Source organism: Coffea arabica, chromosome 10e (assembly GCF_036785885.1).
Source record: "Coffea arabica cultivar ET-39 chromosome 10e, Coffea Arabica ET-39 HiFi, whole genome shotgun sequence".
In the NCBI taxonomy this organism is placed as follows: Eukaryota; Viridiplantae; Streptophyta; class Magnoliopsida; order Gentianales; family Rubiaceae; genus Coffea; species Coffea arabica.
In genome coordinates this window covers 45,231,128-45,247,808 of record NC_092328.1, presented here as the reverse complement: position 1 = coordinate 45,247,808, position 16,681 = coordinate 45,231,128, and the positions used below count along the sequence as shown (strand labels likewise).

General features: G+C 31.0%; 2 protein-coding genes across 4 annotated transcripts; both read right to left on the bottom strand.

Moving 5' to 3' along the window:
* Positions 1-235: 235 nt before the first annotated feature.
* LOC113712078 (pentatricopeptide repeat-containing protein At3g26540-like) lies at positions 236-2,687 on the bottom strand. Its single transcript, XM_027235367.2, has one exon. It carries the CDS (start codon positions 2,553-2,555, stop codon positions 429-431), a length of 2,127 nt encoding a protein of 708 aa, XP_027091168.1. The 5' UTR covers positions 2,556-2,687; the 3' UTR covers positions 236-428.
* Positions 2,688-4,268: 1,581 nt separating this feature from the next.
* Positions 4,269-8,467, bottom strand: LOC113711984 (putative late blight resistance protein homolog R1B-17). 3 transcript variants are annotated; one of them, XM_027235252.2, is made up of 3 exons: positions 5,245-8,467; positions 4,797-4,876; positions 4,624-4,669 (listed from the first exon to the last, which is right to left on the bottom strand). In XM_027235252.2, exons 1-2 carry the CDS (start codon positions 8,418-8,420, stop codon positions 4,831-4,833), a joined length of 3,222 nt encoding a protein of 1,073 aa, XP_027091053.2. In that variant the 5' UTR covers positions 8,421-8,467; the 3' UTR covers positions 4,624-4,669; positions 4,797-4,830. The 3 variants fall into 3 exon arrangements, with proteins under 3 accessions (XP_071922779.1, XP_027091051.2, XP_027091053.2); XM_072066678.1 differs by adding an exon at positions 4,269-4,424 and having other exon boundaries at positions 4,529-8,467; XM_027235250.2 differs by having other exon boundaries at positions 4,528-4,669; positions 4,797-8,467.
* Between the last annotated feature and the right edge of the window lie 8,214 nt (positions 8,468-16,681).

Sequence of the window (16,681 nt, the reverse complement as noted above, 5' to 3'; positions counted from 1 at the left end):
AGTTCCATTAAAATCAAGAAATAGCCTCTCACGTACGACGTTATAGATCACCTCTTTTAAGATCAAGCAATTCCATTGAATTGAGTATGATTGTATTTGTAATAGCATCTATTATATCAGGAATATCAATGAACCCGATTATTCCAATTGCTCAGGATAGCCTTTTTTAGCTTCTAGGGTCTATATATGTGTATATTCCAACAAGTTGAAGCTGAGAGAAAAACAACAGCAGGAGTAATAAATCCAACATGCAGATTTTGTATATTGCACAAAATTTCCAAGAAGTAATAACATTATGGGTACCAAAAAGATGAAGAAAAAATAATAATGTATGTCAATAAGCTCTCTTCCTATATCTTACATTTCCTGGTAAGAAAAGAATAATTCCGCATTTACATGAAATGTACAAAACTTCAGTGACTTAAAAGTCAGGTGCTGTCGGCTGTACCAATTTGGAATGGAATTGTGGGATTCAATCTGTTAAGCTGATCAGCTGCCCATTCTCCCAACTTAAAGTGCTTTTGTTCTTGGCAGAGATCAAAGATTCTGATCAGCATTGCTTCAGTGGGTTCAAATGGCATCTTCTTGATAAAATCCTCAAGTTCATCCATCCATCCACTGCGACCATACAGCTCAATCATAGACTGATAATGCTCCAACCTTGGTATTATACAATACTTATCAGTCATTGAATCAAAATACTGTCTGCCCAACTCCACGCAGCCTTCAGCGATGCATGCAAGCAGGATGCCTTGGATAGTGACATGGTCTGGCTTTATGCCTTCATTCTCCATCAACATGAACAATTCAAGTACCTTTTCATATCTTCTGTTATGAAAACAACCCAGTATCATAGAATTCCAGAGAATTACATCACTCAAATCTGCCACTTTGAAAATCGCTAGAGCATAATCAATGCATCGACATTTGGAGTACATGTCAACTAAAGCTCCAGTAATCACAATATCCATCTCGTAATCATTCCTAATCATAAACCCATGGATTTGTTTACCCGGTTCAAGTGCAAAAATATTTGCACAAGCAGCCAAGACGGTTGCAAATGTAAAGTTACTTGGCATGGTCTCTCCTAGCATCTTCCAAAACATTGTCATGGTTTCTTCACTCAATTCATGACGTGCATAGCCAGTTAAAAGATTATTCCAAGAAACCTCATCTCGTAAATGACTTATTGCATAAAACCAAACTCTAGCACACCTCAAATTTCCACATTTCCCATACATGTCAAGAAGTGCGTTGCTAACCAATAGATTGCAGTAAAAACCATGCCTGTAGACGTACCCATGAACCTGTTTCCCCAATTCAATATCCATAATGGCAGAAGATACCTTCAGGACTAATCCAAGAGTGACATGATCAACTGCTCTAGTCTCTTTGAGCATCAAACTCAGAAAATCCAATGCTTCATTCCACTTAGAGAAGTGAGTGTACCCCGATAGCATTGCATTCCATGATACCGTAGTCCTTTCTGGCATCTCATCGAAAAGCTCTCTAGCTTCCCTGATTTTCCCACTCATTCCATACCCTGACACCATAGCTGTCCAAGCAATCAAGTTTTTTGAAGAGGGCAGCTTAAACATCAGTGAAGCACTTTCCATATCTCCACATTTTGTGTACATATCAATGAGGGAGCTTGAAACAATCTCATCCACCTCAAGATTAATCTTTATTGCATATCCATGAATTTGAACCCCCTCTTTAAGTCCATGTATACTAGAACAAGCAACAAGAGCATTAGAAACAGTGTGATTCAATGGCCTTACCTTCGCCCTAACCATCTTGGAAAACATCAACACTGCCTGCTCTCCCTCTTTCATCTCAAGATACCTCCTTACAATTACATTCCACGAAACACTATTTGGATTCTCAATCTCGTCAAACATTCTCCTCGACTCACTCATCATCCCCCACTTCCCGTACACATGAACTAGTGAACTCTCCAAAATCACATTCCCACAAAACCCATATTTCACAATAAGCCCATGAACTTGCTTTGCCAGCCAAAGAGCCAAAACAGAAGCACATGAACCGAAAACGCTCGAAAATGTCACTTCACTTGCATAAATCCCAGACTTGTGCATATGACTAAACAAATCCAATGCTTTTCCAGGACACCCATTATGGGAATACGCAGTTATCATTGCATTCCAGGACCCTCCATCCCTCCTAGGCATTTCATCAAAGAGTTCTCTCGCATCAGCCAGACACCCGCATTTTCCATAAGTCTCAATCGCTCTATTGAGCAAAAAAGTTGGCGGGTTCGGAGTGAAAGTGACCAAATGCGATTCTACTTTCCGGGCTTCGACAATGGCTCTGCTAGATGCACAAAGTTGGAAGAGACGAGCGTATAGAGAAAAGTCAAGGGGCACAGGGGAAGAGAAGAGGATGGAAACGGCTTTTGAAATGCGCCCCAACCGGAGATGGTTGAGGATAGCGGCAGTTAAGTTCTTGGCGTTGGTCGATTGCGGTGGTTTGCGGTGGCCGGTGGTTGAAGTGGCGTTTCGCAGGACATGGTTGAGGAAGGAGGCTGCGTTCATCAGCTCATGCCTCGGAAAAAAGAGGAAGGAATTCGCGGAATGCTGGAAGAAATTCAAATTTTTTTTAAAAAATAAAGCGGTTAATTAGTTCTAAGAATTTTAAAAAAAAATTCTACGAAATGATTTGCAACGATTAAAATGATTTACCTAAAGCTTGGAGTCTCCTCCTACAATAAATATATATATAAAATCAATGCGGGTAAGATAAAATTTTGGATGTTCCTTTCTTGATCAAATATTTTTGAATTTAACTATATAGATAATGAAATGTAATTTAGTTGGTAAGACGCTTCATCTATAAATAATCGACGGATCACAGGTGACAGATTACAGATTCAAGTGATCATCAAGGAGATAAGTGAAAATATCACTGTCGATCCTCTTCTAAACAATGAGGAAAATTTAAATACATATATTGTCATTAATAGACACATGTTTTTGTTTTATAAATTATGATTTGCTTGAAGTTGGATGCAGATTAATGTTGTAAATGTGGCGAAACTCTTAATAGTTCTGTTGTTTATTAGCCTCGCTCGCACTTATGTTTTGTTCATTGTTCCCTCACGAAATAGGGTTTTGATTCGATTACGAACATATGTTGTTGTATCCCACGCAGATTAGCTGCATTTTATGTATGATACATTTTCCATTTCATTGCAATTCCAGCCCTGTTGGAGGACTAAGGACTAGAGAAATCAGAGTGTACTGCATCTTTGAAGTGGAATTGTCTTCAATTGAAGCCTCACAGTTTTTGGGTTATTCTCCTTGTCAACTTCTGCAAAGTATTGCTAGTATTTTCCATTCTTTGACCATCTGTTTAGATGTCTTCTTTCATTAATGTGGAAATATATGTGAATCCATTCTTTGACCATCTGGTTATTCTCCTTGTATCCCACGCAGATTAGCTGCATTTTATGTATGGTACATTTTCCATTTCATTGCAATTCCAGCCCTGTTGGAGGACTAAGGACTAGAGAAATCAGAGTGTACTGCATCTTTGAAGTGGAATTGTCTTCAATTGAAGCCTCACAGTTTTTGGGTTATTCTCCTTGTCAACTTCTGCAAAGTATTGCTAGTATTTTCCATTCTTTGACCATTTGTTTAGATGTCTTCTTTCATTAAGGTGGAAAGATATGTGAAACCATTTTTGCACAGAAACAACAAGAATAACCATAAAATATTGGAAGGAGTGTCTCAAACAATTGAGCTGTATCTGTTCTTTTGATTTAGTTTACCTTTACTATATCTGGTGTCACCCTAAAAAATGTAATGGAAGTGAGAGGATTCGCATTGATAATCTACATTTATTCATCACAAAATTACATTGTACCTTCTTCAAAGAGAAATGAAACAAAAGAAGTTTTCTTCTATACAGAGTAGCCTGTTGAAAAGCGCTGCATACAAACAAAAGGAAAGACTTGTGTATTCAATAAAAATGAGTCTGTTGTAGAAGAAACTGATAGTATACTCACATTGCCAGCAGTTGGTTAAAACAAAGGATGATCAACCATTATGATGATCTCAAACATGAATGCTTTGATTGACAATAATCTTGAGCCCCTCAATCCATCCTTCTTTTCCAATTCTTATTGCAGATTCCTCAGTAGATTTCTTACATGATTGCACTTCAATCATTTGCAGCGTCGTAATCTCTCCCAGAGAAAAAGGGACTTCCTCAAGCTTCTTACAGTTTCTGAGCACCAGTTGCTCAAGGTTGGGAAGGTGATCACTGGTGGCATTCCACTGGGCAATACTCAGAGTGTCTAACATTAAGTATTTGAGTTTGATGAACTCCCCTTCCCTCATATCCCAACTCTGCCCCTCAAAGGCTCTAGAAAGCAATTTGAGAACCTCAAGATTCTGTAACCTCTTCCCAATGGCAGAAATGTGATCCCATGGTAGGCGAAAATTTGAGAGAGTCAGTTTTTTAAGATTTAAAGGGAGATTAAACTCAATCGAAGTTAGAGGTCTACCAATGTACACCATTTTCAATGACTCCAGCCGCGTTAGAGTGTCCAATTCTGGAAACTTCACGCTTAAAGAATCCCGGGATTCCATAAAAATGCATCCCAATTTGCGGAGATTTGGTAGCCTTTGTAGGATCATCCCTGTATCTTTCCCAGAAGAAAAGGATAGAGTGGAAAATGTGACCAAGTTATCTAACTGAGAGGAAACTCCAAGCTTGTCATCTTGGGAGATGAAAATAACATGATTGTTTACAACAATATGCCTTAACTTTACCATGCACCAGATAGTATCAGGCAGTATGATCTTCTCATCTTTCAATCCCTTCACAATAAGGGTTTCTAGTTTCCAGAGGTCTGCAATGGATTGTGGAACAGAGTCAATATCACCACTAACAGCAAGATATGTCAATTGAATTAGTAACTCTATTCCGGTGGGAAAGCAAACACCCATATTAATGTTTTCCAAATCCAACACCCTAAGAAGTTTGAAATGGTGAGCAATGAATGAGATATCATAGGGATGTCTTGGGTATGTATCACAGGTAGGAAAGAGTATTAGAGAACGGGCACACGAGCTGGAAGGTCTCGACTTCACAAAATGCTTTCTGTTCAAGCAGAAGAACAATCGATGTCTCTCATATGTTACAGGATTTGGATGATAATAATCATAAGAATCAGCACCATAATCTGAATCATCAGACATAGCATATGGCTCATCATACCTGGTAATTAATTGTAGAAAATTCTCTTCAGTTGCTTTTGCCACGCAGAAGTCGTGTAGAATATCATGAACACGACATGTTTTGACCCCTCCCATGGATCTTCTTTTGGAAAGCATTACCAGGTTTCGGCCAATGAGATCCATCAAGTACGCTTCTGCAATATCTTCCAAGCTCTTAGTACCCTGTATGAAACCTTCGGCAATCCATAGCCTTGTCAACTTCCTTACTGGAATATCTTTGTCTATCACAAAAGCTCCCATGTACAGAAAACACGCTTTCAATCTATCTGGTAAGTGATTGTAGCTTAGCTGTAAGATGTCCTTGCACCGACTTTGTGGATCATCATTGATCTTTGAGCTTAAGCTTTCTGCAATTCTTTCCCACCGATCTTGGTTCTTTTCTGTCCTTGCCAGAAGACCAGCTACGGCCACAATTGCAAGGGGTAGACCTTCACACCTCTTAGCAATTTTCTTGCCAACTTCTTGCAGTTCCTCGCTGCAGCCTCCATGAAGTATCTTCATCCGTAACAACTTCCAACTTTCATCTTCAGAAAGTAGACGAAGACAAAGAGGATCACTATCAGGCTTAACTTTTAAGGCCACATCATGTAGACGACTTGTTATCAAGATCCTACTGCCATTTCCATCATTTGGTAGTGAACTTTGCAAATCACTCCATGACTCAGTGCCCCACACATCATCCATGACTATCAGGTATCTTTTTTGCTTCAAGTGCTGATACAACTTTACTTCTAAATCCTCAATCCTCATATGATGCATGTTATCCATAAGCCCACTGATGCTGATGTTGCCTAGAATGTCAAGTAGTACGTTCCTTTTTTGGTATCCTTGCGAAACAGAACACCAGGCACGGATATGGAAGTGATATGCTACATTAGGATCATTGTAAACTTTCTTGGCCAATGTTGTCTTGCCAATTCCTGGCATGCCAACAATAGAGACAACATCTCGCTGTAAGGTTCCTCTCATCAGTCGAACTATTACATTTTCTGCTTGATCATTCAGGACTACCACCTCTTCATTTATTTCTGTCATACCAAACTGTGATACAATTTGCCTTGAAATCTGATTGGCACTTTGTGTCATGGCATAACAAGTTAATTTCTCGTAAGAATTGGTGACCATCATCTTAATAAGCCTAATCTCTTCAAGCAGATCATAAAGCCATAGCACATGTTTCCAATTAATACCAGTTCCTACCTCAATGAAATCTATGACATATTCCACCTCATAGGCCACATCTGTTATGCTTGTACCAAGATCTTTCAGTGCATCATGCCCCTCAGATGGCTCTGTAATATCCATGAAGAAAGATCTCAAAAATGTTAGGCCAGAGTGAATCTCTTCAATCTGATGCTTCACAAGGGCAATTGAATCAGGGTCATGTTTGAGCAGCTCCTGTGTGCTTCCTATGAGATCATCGATAAACCCCATTCCACAAATCTTAGGGAAATTAGACCTTTGAATTTGGGGATGGACCTTCCTAAGCTCTGGCTTGATAAGCATCAAATTATCTAGCAATTCAGAAAATGAAAGGATAGTTTTATTGATCATCTCTTCTGTGATTCTGTCATGAAGAAATGTGTGATGGAGACATCTTACTCTTGTAGAAACTGCTTCAATGCCTGTGAGGATGAGCTCCACATTCTCTGGATTGTCCAGTTGATCATTTGTGACACATGTTGCAAACCATTTTAACCCCTCAAGAAGGGTTTGAATATGATCTTTTTTAAGAAAAGTAGAGCATTCACTATCTTTCAGTAACTCCATACAAGATGAATTTGCCTTGAAAAGTAGAATCCTTGAAAGCAAAGTAAAAAGAGAAATCCTTGCCTTGGCTTCTGTAGTGCCATTTTGCCGAACAGATTGATAAAGAGATGATATCTCTCTGTAAACTTCTACAATGAGTGCAGAGCTCTGATAATTCAGGTTAGTCAGAACTTCTTTAAGGTCTTCAAATTGACCCTCAACAAAGATTGTGCTTCCTTTTAGTTGCTGCTTGAGGAATATCTCTGACTGGAGAAGGCAAATTTTTTCCTGCCACTCAGAAGATGGATGGTCACTTTCAGATGGAAAGAAAAGCCCTGCCTCTATGAGGAGCGCTTTGATTTCATACAAGATAATTTGCACATCCTCATTGTGTTCTTCTGGCTCATTGGTGCTGATGCAATAGATTATCAAGGACCGTAATCCTATGAAAATATTGTACTGCTGGTTTGATTTGGAACTTAGCTCCATGAGAATGTCATCTCTCCTTTCCTCAACAAAGAGATTGCCAAGATAGGGATCTCTTATTGCCAAAAGAAAAAAGAGAAAGGATTCTGCAAAATATTCATCTGGTCCATTGCAAATTTTGTTGAGAGCTCTGAGGAAATTGAGGTTCAATTCTAGAACTTCTGGGGTAGTAGGATAAATCCTCCTTAGCAAATCCTGAAGCTGAACTATTGAAGACTTTTTTTCGATTGAGTCCCGCTTTATGATCCAGTATTGCAGAGACCAATTTGCAATGCAAACAGCTACAGATGTGAGATGAGTCAAGAAACTGTTAACCTTTGGATCGCTAGGGAAGCCATACTCAAAATCCAGTACTCCATGCAAGAAGTGTTGGAGATGCTTCATGTCACGTTTCAAAAGACCGATTGTTTTCTGTTCTTCAATAGAATCAGTAACACTGCTGATTTCGTGCAGCATCCCTTCTATAGAAAAGATGAAATTAAACCAAAGAGCATAATCAAGAGAGGCAGAATGCAACACAAGGGAGCAGCCAGACAGATGGCCAAGAGCTTCTTCAATTTGATGCTTGAAAAGCTTCACTTTTACTCTTGACTGATGCAAAACATCATGTAGTTTCGAAGGACATTCTGGGATGTACTTCTTCTGAGACGCAACGTTGAGATCCCGCGCAATCTCCTGAAATGCAGCTTCAACTTTCACCGGGAGGGATCCTAAAATTTTCGCAACTTCATCCGTATCACTTGACTTGTGAATGCAAATCAAGATGGTTCTCAGATATGCGAAAAAGTGCAGGTCGTGTAGATGATTATTCAGAAGGGAAAACCAGCCTGAAATTTGCAATACGTTACTTCTCAACTGCTGATCAAGCTCATTGATTGCTGATTCAAGGACATCAAAACTAGAACTGGAACTGGAAGCCATCTTCTAATGAACCCTCTTGTTTGCAATCTCGATCATTAGCTGTGTTTTCCCACTAATTCGAAAACGAAGTTTGGACATTAATAGTTTTATACTTAGAATTCCAAATAAGAAAGTATATATTGAAAGACCAGCAACAGTTCTTAGATATTCAGTGTAAGCCACGTCGAATTGACGACATAGTTAATCATTATCATTATCATTACTATATAAAGGGATAATTTCAGAAACCTCCCCTGAGGTTTCTGACAATTTCACTGAACTCCCCTGAGATTTGAAAAATTACACATACCTCCCTTGTCATTTAAAATGATAATTTTACCCTTAAATATTTTAATAAAATTCCCTTTATTTGGTATGCTTATACTTAGAATAAGTTTTAAAATTATTTTTTCATTCTTTTTCCTTCTTATTCATTTTTTTAATTTTTCGCCAATAAAACTATAGAACTACCACTATTGCCTCTAGTTTCTATTCGAACTAGTGATTTTTTTTGACGAGTTAATTTTATATGTAATCCAATGTTTTTATTGATCTTTGTTTTTTATTTTTTGGTATTAAAATGAACAATAAATCAAAAAGAAATAGCCCAAAAGCACTACTACATTATGATAATGCCATTACTCCAAAAATTCATAAACTCTAAATGAATTATTTCAATGTTTTCTTTTCTATCTTATAAATCTAAATCCATAATAAAATATCATCAAAAGTATTATATCATAGTAATAAATTATTATTATATTTATTTATCAAATAGTAGATATGGACATGAAAAATTTGGCAACTTTTCCTTATAATTATACTAAATAATCTTATAATTGTATAGAAAAATAAATTAAAACTCATTACACAAGGGCATTTTTGGGTATTCATTTAAAAAATTGACCAAGTCAATACTATTTTAAGGTTTTGTTACTAAAACTATCAAATCAAGGGAGGTAAGTGTAATTTTTTAAATCTTAGGAGAGCTCAATGAAATTGTTAGAAACCTCAGGAGAGGTTTCTGAAATTACCCCCTATATAAAAGGCATGAATCATGGTATTGAGGAGTGTAAGTATAAGCACTTTTTTATCTTAATTTTTGTTATTTCTAAATTACCCTCATGTCTTTTAATTAGAATTATTGCATTATAATATAGCACTAATTAAACGAAATAAAACACTCCAATTGATTACATCTTAATAATTTTGGTAATTATAATTAAAAATTGCTCATTAAAAACTATTTGCCTACCTTTGGACTCCATCTCCTATAATATACGTATCAAAATTTCTTAATTGAAGCATGAAAAATTTCTCATTAGTCATTAGTTGAGATTGTAAAAAAAAAAAAAAATCAATGTCAAAAAATAGATACTCTCTAGAAAATAGAGAAACATACAAGGAAAAAAGAACCCTTATTTATCTGTATATCTTTATACACATATCACAAGCAAAATTTACAATTATGCACTTTTTACCAATATGAAGAATTTTTTATGTTGCACCCAATGGAATTTCAATATACAAAAAATGATGACACCTTTATAACTGAAATAGCAGTATTAAACTGGAAAAAAGAAATCTGAATACAAACCACTATTATCATTAATAGCAACCGACCAAAAAACGTTACTATATAAAAAGAATCTTGGTATTGAGGAATGTAAGTGCAAGCACTTTTTTATCTTTATTTTTGTTATTCCTAAATTACCCTCATGTCTTTTAATTAGAATTATTGCATTTTAATGTGGTACTAATTAAAAAAAATAAAACACTCCAATTATTGATTACATCTTAATAGTATTGGTAATTATAATTAAAAAGTGCTCATTAAAACTATTTACCTACCCTTGGACTCCATCTCCAATTATTATATGTATCAAAATTTCTTAATTGAAGCATGAAAATTTTCTCATTAGTCATTAGTTGAGATTGTAAAAAAAATCAATGTCAAAAAATAGATACTCTCTAGAAAATTGAGAAACATACAAGGAGAAAAGAACCCTTATTTATATGTATATCTTTATACAAATATCACAAGTAAATTTTACAATTATGCACTTTTTACCAACATAAAGAATTTTTTATTTGCACCCAATGGAATATGAATATACAAAAAATGATGACACCTTTATAACTGAATAATAGTATTAAACTAGAAAAAAGAAATCTGAAATAGTACCATACAAACCACTATTATCAAACAATAATAATAGTATGTACACTGTCAGTGTATATAAGATTTACTCTTATCATTAGGATTAATCTTTTCTACGCTGACAGTGACAGTGTATATACTATCAACGTTAGATGAATGACAACTATGCTAAATTTGAATTTAAAATTCAACTTTTGCACGCATGTCATGAATCAAATGGTGATAATGTATACACTGTCCGTGTATATAAGACTTACTCTTATCATTAATAGCAACTGATAAAAACAAGAAGAACTGAAAAAATTGAAAACTATTTATAAAATGACATAAAGTAAATAGAAAATGAATTAAAAAACTAGAATACAACTCAAATAATACCAAGTACAACATCCAAATCACTGATATCTAGGAGAAAACGAACATTGTTGTTGACAATAATGTAGGGCCTGTTTGGCACCCTAGTTTTTTACCAAGTTTTTTAGTTACTAGTTTTTTAACAACTTTTGCTACAAGAACCCCAAAAAACTTTTCAAAGTTTTTTACCTACACACTTCAAAAATCTATACACAAAAAATTTCTCAAAAACTTTTCTTCCTCCCTCACCCAACCCATCACACCAGACACCGCCTCCACCACCTCTCCCGGCGCCGGTCACTTATTCCAGCGCCGTCGGTAACCTCAAAAAAAAATTTTGAATTTTTGAGTCCCTCACCCTCAAAAATTTATTATATATATTATATATTTATAATATTATATATTTATATATTTATTTAAACATATTATAAATATTATAAATATTTTATTTTATTTAAAATATATTTTTATATATTTATATAAATATAATATACCATATAAATTAATATTAATATAAATATGTAATTATACATTTATATAAATATTATATATTATATATTATATATTTAATATATATAATACATATTATATATATTACACATTTATGTATATATATTTATGTATATTTATATACAATTATATTATGTATTATGTATAATATAATACATTTATACATAATATTAATACACAATATTAATTATACATTTATACATAATACTAATACATTTATACATTTATATTAACTATATTAATACATTTATACATAATATTATATATTTATAATATATTCATTTGTATAATTATATAATATTCATTTATAATAATATACAATTATTACTTTTGTAAATATATTTATATTATGTATTATATATAATATAATACATTTATATATTTTTATATGCCTATATAAATATATTTATTTATAAATGTATTATAAATACATAAATATATATAAATATTTAAACAATAAAAATTAAAAATTATAAACAATATTAATTATACATTTATACATAATATTAATACATTTATACATTTATATTAATTATATTAATATAGTTATACATAATCATCACATATATTTATAAATTGTAATTTATACATTTATATAATATTTATTTATAATATATACATTTATATTAATTATACATTTATACATTTATAAGTATATGTATATTATGTATTATATATAATATAATACATTTATATATTTTTATATAAATATATAAATATATTTATTTATAAATATTTATAAATGTATTATAAATGCATAAATGCATATAATAATATTATATATTTATATATTTATTTAAACATATTATAAATATTATAAATATTTTATTTTATTTAAAATATATTTTTATATATTTATATAAATATAATATACCATATAAATTAATATTAATATAAATATGTAATTATACATTTATATAAATATTATATATTATATATTATATATTTAATATATATAAAACATATTATATATATTACACATTTATGTATATATATTTATGTATATTTATATACAATTATATTATGTATTATGTATAATATAATACATTTATACATAATATTAATACACAATATTAATTATACATTTATACATAATACTAATACATTTATACATTTATATTAACTATATTAATACATTTATACATAATATTATATATTTATAATATATTCATTTGTATAATTATATAATATTCATTTATAATAATATACAATTATTACTTTTGTAAATATATTTATATTATGTATTATATATAATATAATACATTTATATATTTTTATATGCCTATATAAATATATTTATTTATAAATGTATTATAAATACATAAATATATATAAATATTTAAACAATAAAAATTAAAAATTATAAACAATATTAATTATACATTTATACATAATATTAATACATTTATACATTTATATTAATTATATTAATATAGTTATACATAATCATCATATATATTTATAAATTGTAATTTATACATTTATATAATATTTATTTATAATATATACATTTATATTAATTATACATTTATACATTTATAAGTATATGTATATTATGTATTATATATAATATAATACATTTATATATTTTTATATAAATATATAAATATATTTATTTATAAATATTTATAAATGTATTATAAATGCATAAATGCATATAAATATTTAAACAATAAAAATTATAAATTATAAACAATATTAATTATACATTTATACATAATATTAATACATTAATACATTTATATTAATTATATTAATACATTTATACATAATCATCATATACATTTATAAATTATAAATTATACATTTATATAATATTCATTTATAATTTATACATTTATATTAATTATATATTTATACATTTATAAATATATGTATATTACTTATTATATATAATATAATACATTTATATATTTTTATATAAATATATAAATATATTTATTTCTAAATATTTATAAATGTATTATAAATGCATAAATGTTTAAAAATATAAAAATTATAAATTATAAAATACTCAAAAATATGTTTTAAAAATACCTCTAAAAATAATCCAAAAAACGTCTACAGTAACATTTCAAAAACTTCTACAAAAAAGTTTTTCACCTTACAAAAACTTTTACAAAATTTTTTCAAAAACTTCTACAGTGCACTACAGTAAAGTTTTAGACAAACTCCCAAAAAACTCAGGTTCCAAACAGGCCCGTAGTAATGCTTCATTTGTATTGGTTTGAGCAAACCAAGTCTATCCATCACGTCAGAAGTCATCTCCAATGATAAAATAAGAATTATAATAAGAGTAAACTTAAAATGAAGAATGATAAAATGAAAATGATATCCAAATTATTTTGGTTATGCCCAAAATACCCTTATTTTTCTAATGATTACATATATTTATTTAATTGCAATATTAATGAACAATGGAAGCGGTTATGAAATGAAAAGCTTTAAAATTAAGTAAATTTCATTTATGGTGACAATTGTAATTAGACAGAGTTAGTGCATTCCAATAATTGATAATAATGATAGCGGTTATGGATTAAAAGTTGGCAATTAAAAAATAAAACATTGCAATATACAAAAAATTAATATTAAAATTGTTAATTAGCCACAATTCTCATTCCAATTCCATGATCATAAAAAAAAACTAATTGCTTTTGCTTTGCATTGGATTGTGCTAAAAATATAAATAAAAGAAAAGGAAAATAGAAAAACTCCAATTATCTCTATCTATAAAATTTCAATTGTCAGAATATACAAGCTAAAAAAACTTTAGGTGGTGGATCATTTATACTCCATTATTGAAAAAAATAGAATTAACATAATACAAAGAATTCAAATTACATGTATGTTTATTTTTCTAACTTAATTATATTCTTCGTTTATGAAAAATTGTAGTGATTGTAGTTTATATGCAATAGAATCATGAATATACAATAATTTTAATAAAACATGATATTATCAATATTTGATATGTTAGAGTTCAAGCTATAAATAAAAAAGTGTTTGATTCATGATTCCAATTCAATCTTAAGAGACATGTCAACTACATTGAAATGTTTTTTTGTCTCTTTTCATTTAATAAATTTTTAAAAATAAAAAAACATAAAAATACTATATTATGATGTTGATGATCAAATTTTCATAAAAATTTTTAGTTTCTTTAAGATATTATAATCACGTGCAAAGCACACGAACTACTACTAGTATTTTAAGGTGGACAATTCATTGCCACATTGGCATCTTTAGCATAATGCCAAACACAAAAGCAAGCCAGAACATACTTTGCATTGTGACTCCAAAGAATCAATTAGAATATTTGAGAGCTAAACTTCCAAAACACGCATTCTGAATTGAAAGTACCAATTGAATTTACAAATCATGGGGAAAAATCATGAACAACGGGAGTCTTACGTTGTATGCCTGAGCTGACGTATGGACAAAGGCAATAACACACTACTTTTCCTTTTGTTGATATCTAACTTTCCAATGGAAACGACTATTAGACGACAAATTTCAAATAGGGAATTTCCTAAATTCACAAGTCAATATAATCCCAAATCGATTTGATCAAAGATTATTCTATGATTTTCCATTTACTTTGTTTAAGGAAGAGTGATCTCAAAGGCATTCAAACAAGGTTCTTTTAACTTGTAGGACAAAGCCAAGTAGCCAACTGCAGGTGACAACAAGAAGATGAGGAAATTTTGTGTCAACTCTAGTTCAGGCATATTAAACAATCGTGACTATGTCAATCAACGTTGTCTCATGCGTGGTTTTTATATACAATCCAACTCAGGAAATTATACAAAATTAGCTTTAGAAGATCTGAGAATCTCTAATGACAATTACTCTTTGATTGTAGATTGATATGATATGATCAGGGAGACTAAAATCCAAAAGCAAGGCAAAGGCAAGTCCCAACCCTTGTTTCATTCACAACAACATTAACAAAGATAGCCAACAAATGTCAATTTGAATTGAGCAATAACCTGGCAGAGTAAAAGGGCTATTAGGGCTCCATTTTTACATGTTTTACTAAGCTGAGATGGAAACTGGTGGCTATCTATATCCTTCTTGAGCTTAGAACTACAATTTTTCTAGGAATTTTTAACTTATTTGATTTTGAGTTGGTGCTCTAAAACTTCATCTTTTTTTTCTGATAAATACAGCTGAGTCAATTTGTTATGGGATGTAATCAAAATGCATAAAATCGCGGCTATGAAAAATGTTTTTGATGGAAAGACTGTTTATAAATGAAAAGATGCAGTATAAAATATTGAAGCAGTGATCCCTGTGAGGTCCAGTAATGATTCCAATAAAAAAAAAATTCTCAAAAATACTAAAGTTAGAATCAAAATTTGCATTATTTTTTTAGGTGACTGACATTGCTTGTCGCCCCTCTAGTTTCATCTTCGCTTCCAGAGAAAGTTCCATCGGACAATGCCCGCTAGAAATGGCAGTGGATCGGGTATTCTAAAAAAATCTCTTCTACCAAATGTTAATCTGCATATTTAAATCTTTTACCAAATCCTATTCCCTCTCATTCTAAATTTGGATTATCCATCAAATATCCTCTGCCTACTAAGTTAAATATAATTCAGAAAAGAAAGAATTACATGTCATCAAACTCAAATTAATACCTACTTCATGTTAAATTAACACACTACATTAACTTGCATGAGAGGAATTCAATATTGTTTATAAAAGACTATGTAAAGAGTTGTGTTAAAGTTATATTTTATTGGAATATAAAATTGAGGCATGGTCAAAGGATACTTTAATGCTAATATCTATTCGAATTCGAGATAGAGCTCACTCGAAATCAATCTCAAATCGAGACCAAACTATTCATTAAGAGTTTAATTCATTTATAGCTCCGCATGTATATAATTATTTTGATTCGATACTTTAATGGAATCCTAACATCTATTCGACTTCAAGATAGAGTTTGTTCAAAGCAAAACTATTGAGCCCAAACTATTGATTAAGAGTTCAATTCATTTACAACCTCGCATGTATACAATTATAATCAGATAAATGAAGAGAAGAATATATTAATGGTAGCTATAATCAAATGTCAATCATCATTTAATGTGATTAAAGAAATTTAGTAAATTTGGCACTAATTACATCAAAGGTAATGGAAGAAGTGGATGAACTTAAACTAAGGTTGAAAGATGAATCAAATTACTTGATACTCAAATCGCATTTGACTTGATAAGAGTTCGTTTAAACTTAGTTCGCCAATTAGTCAAGT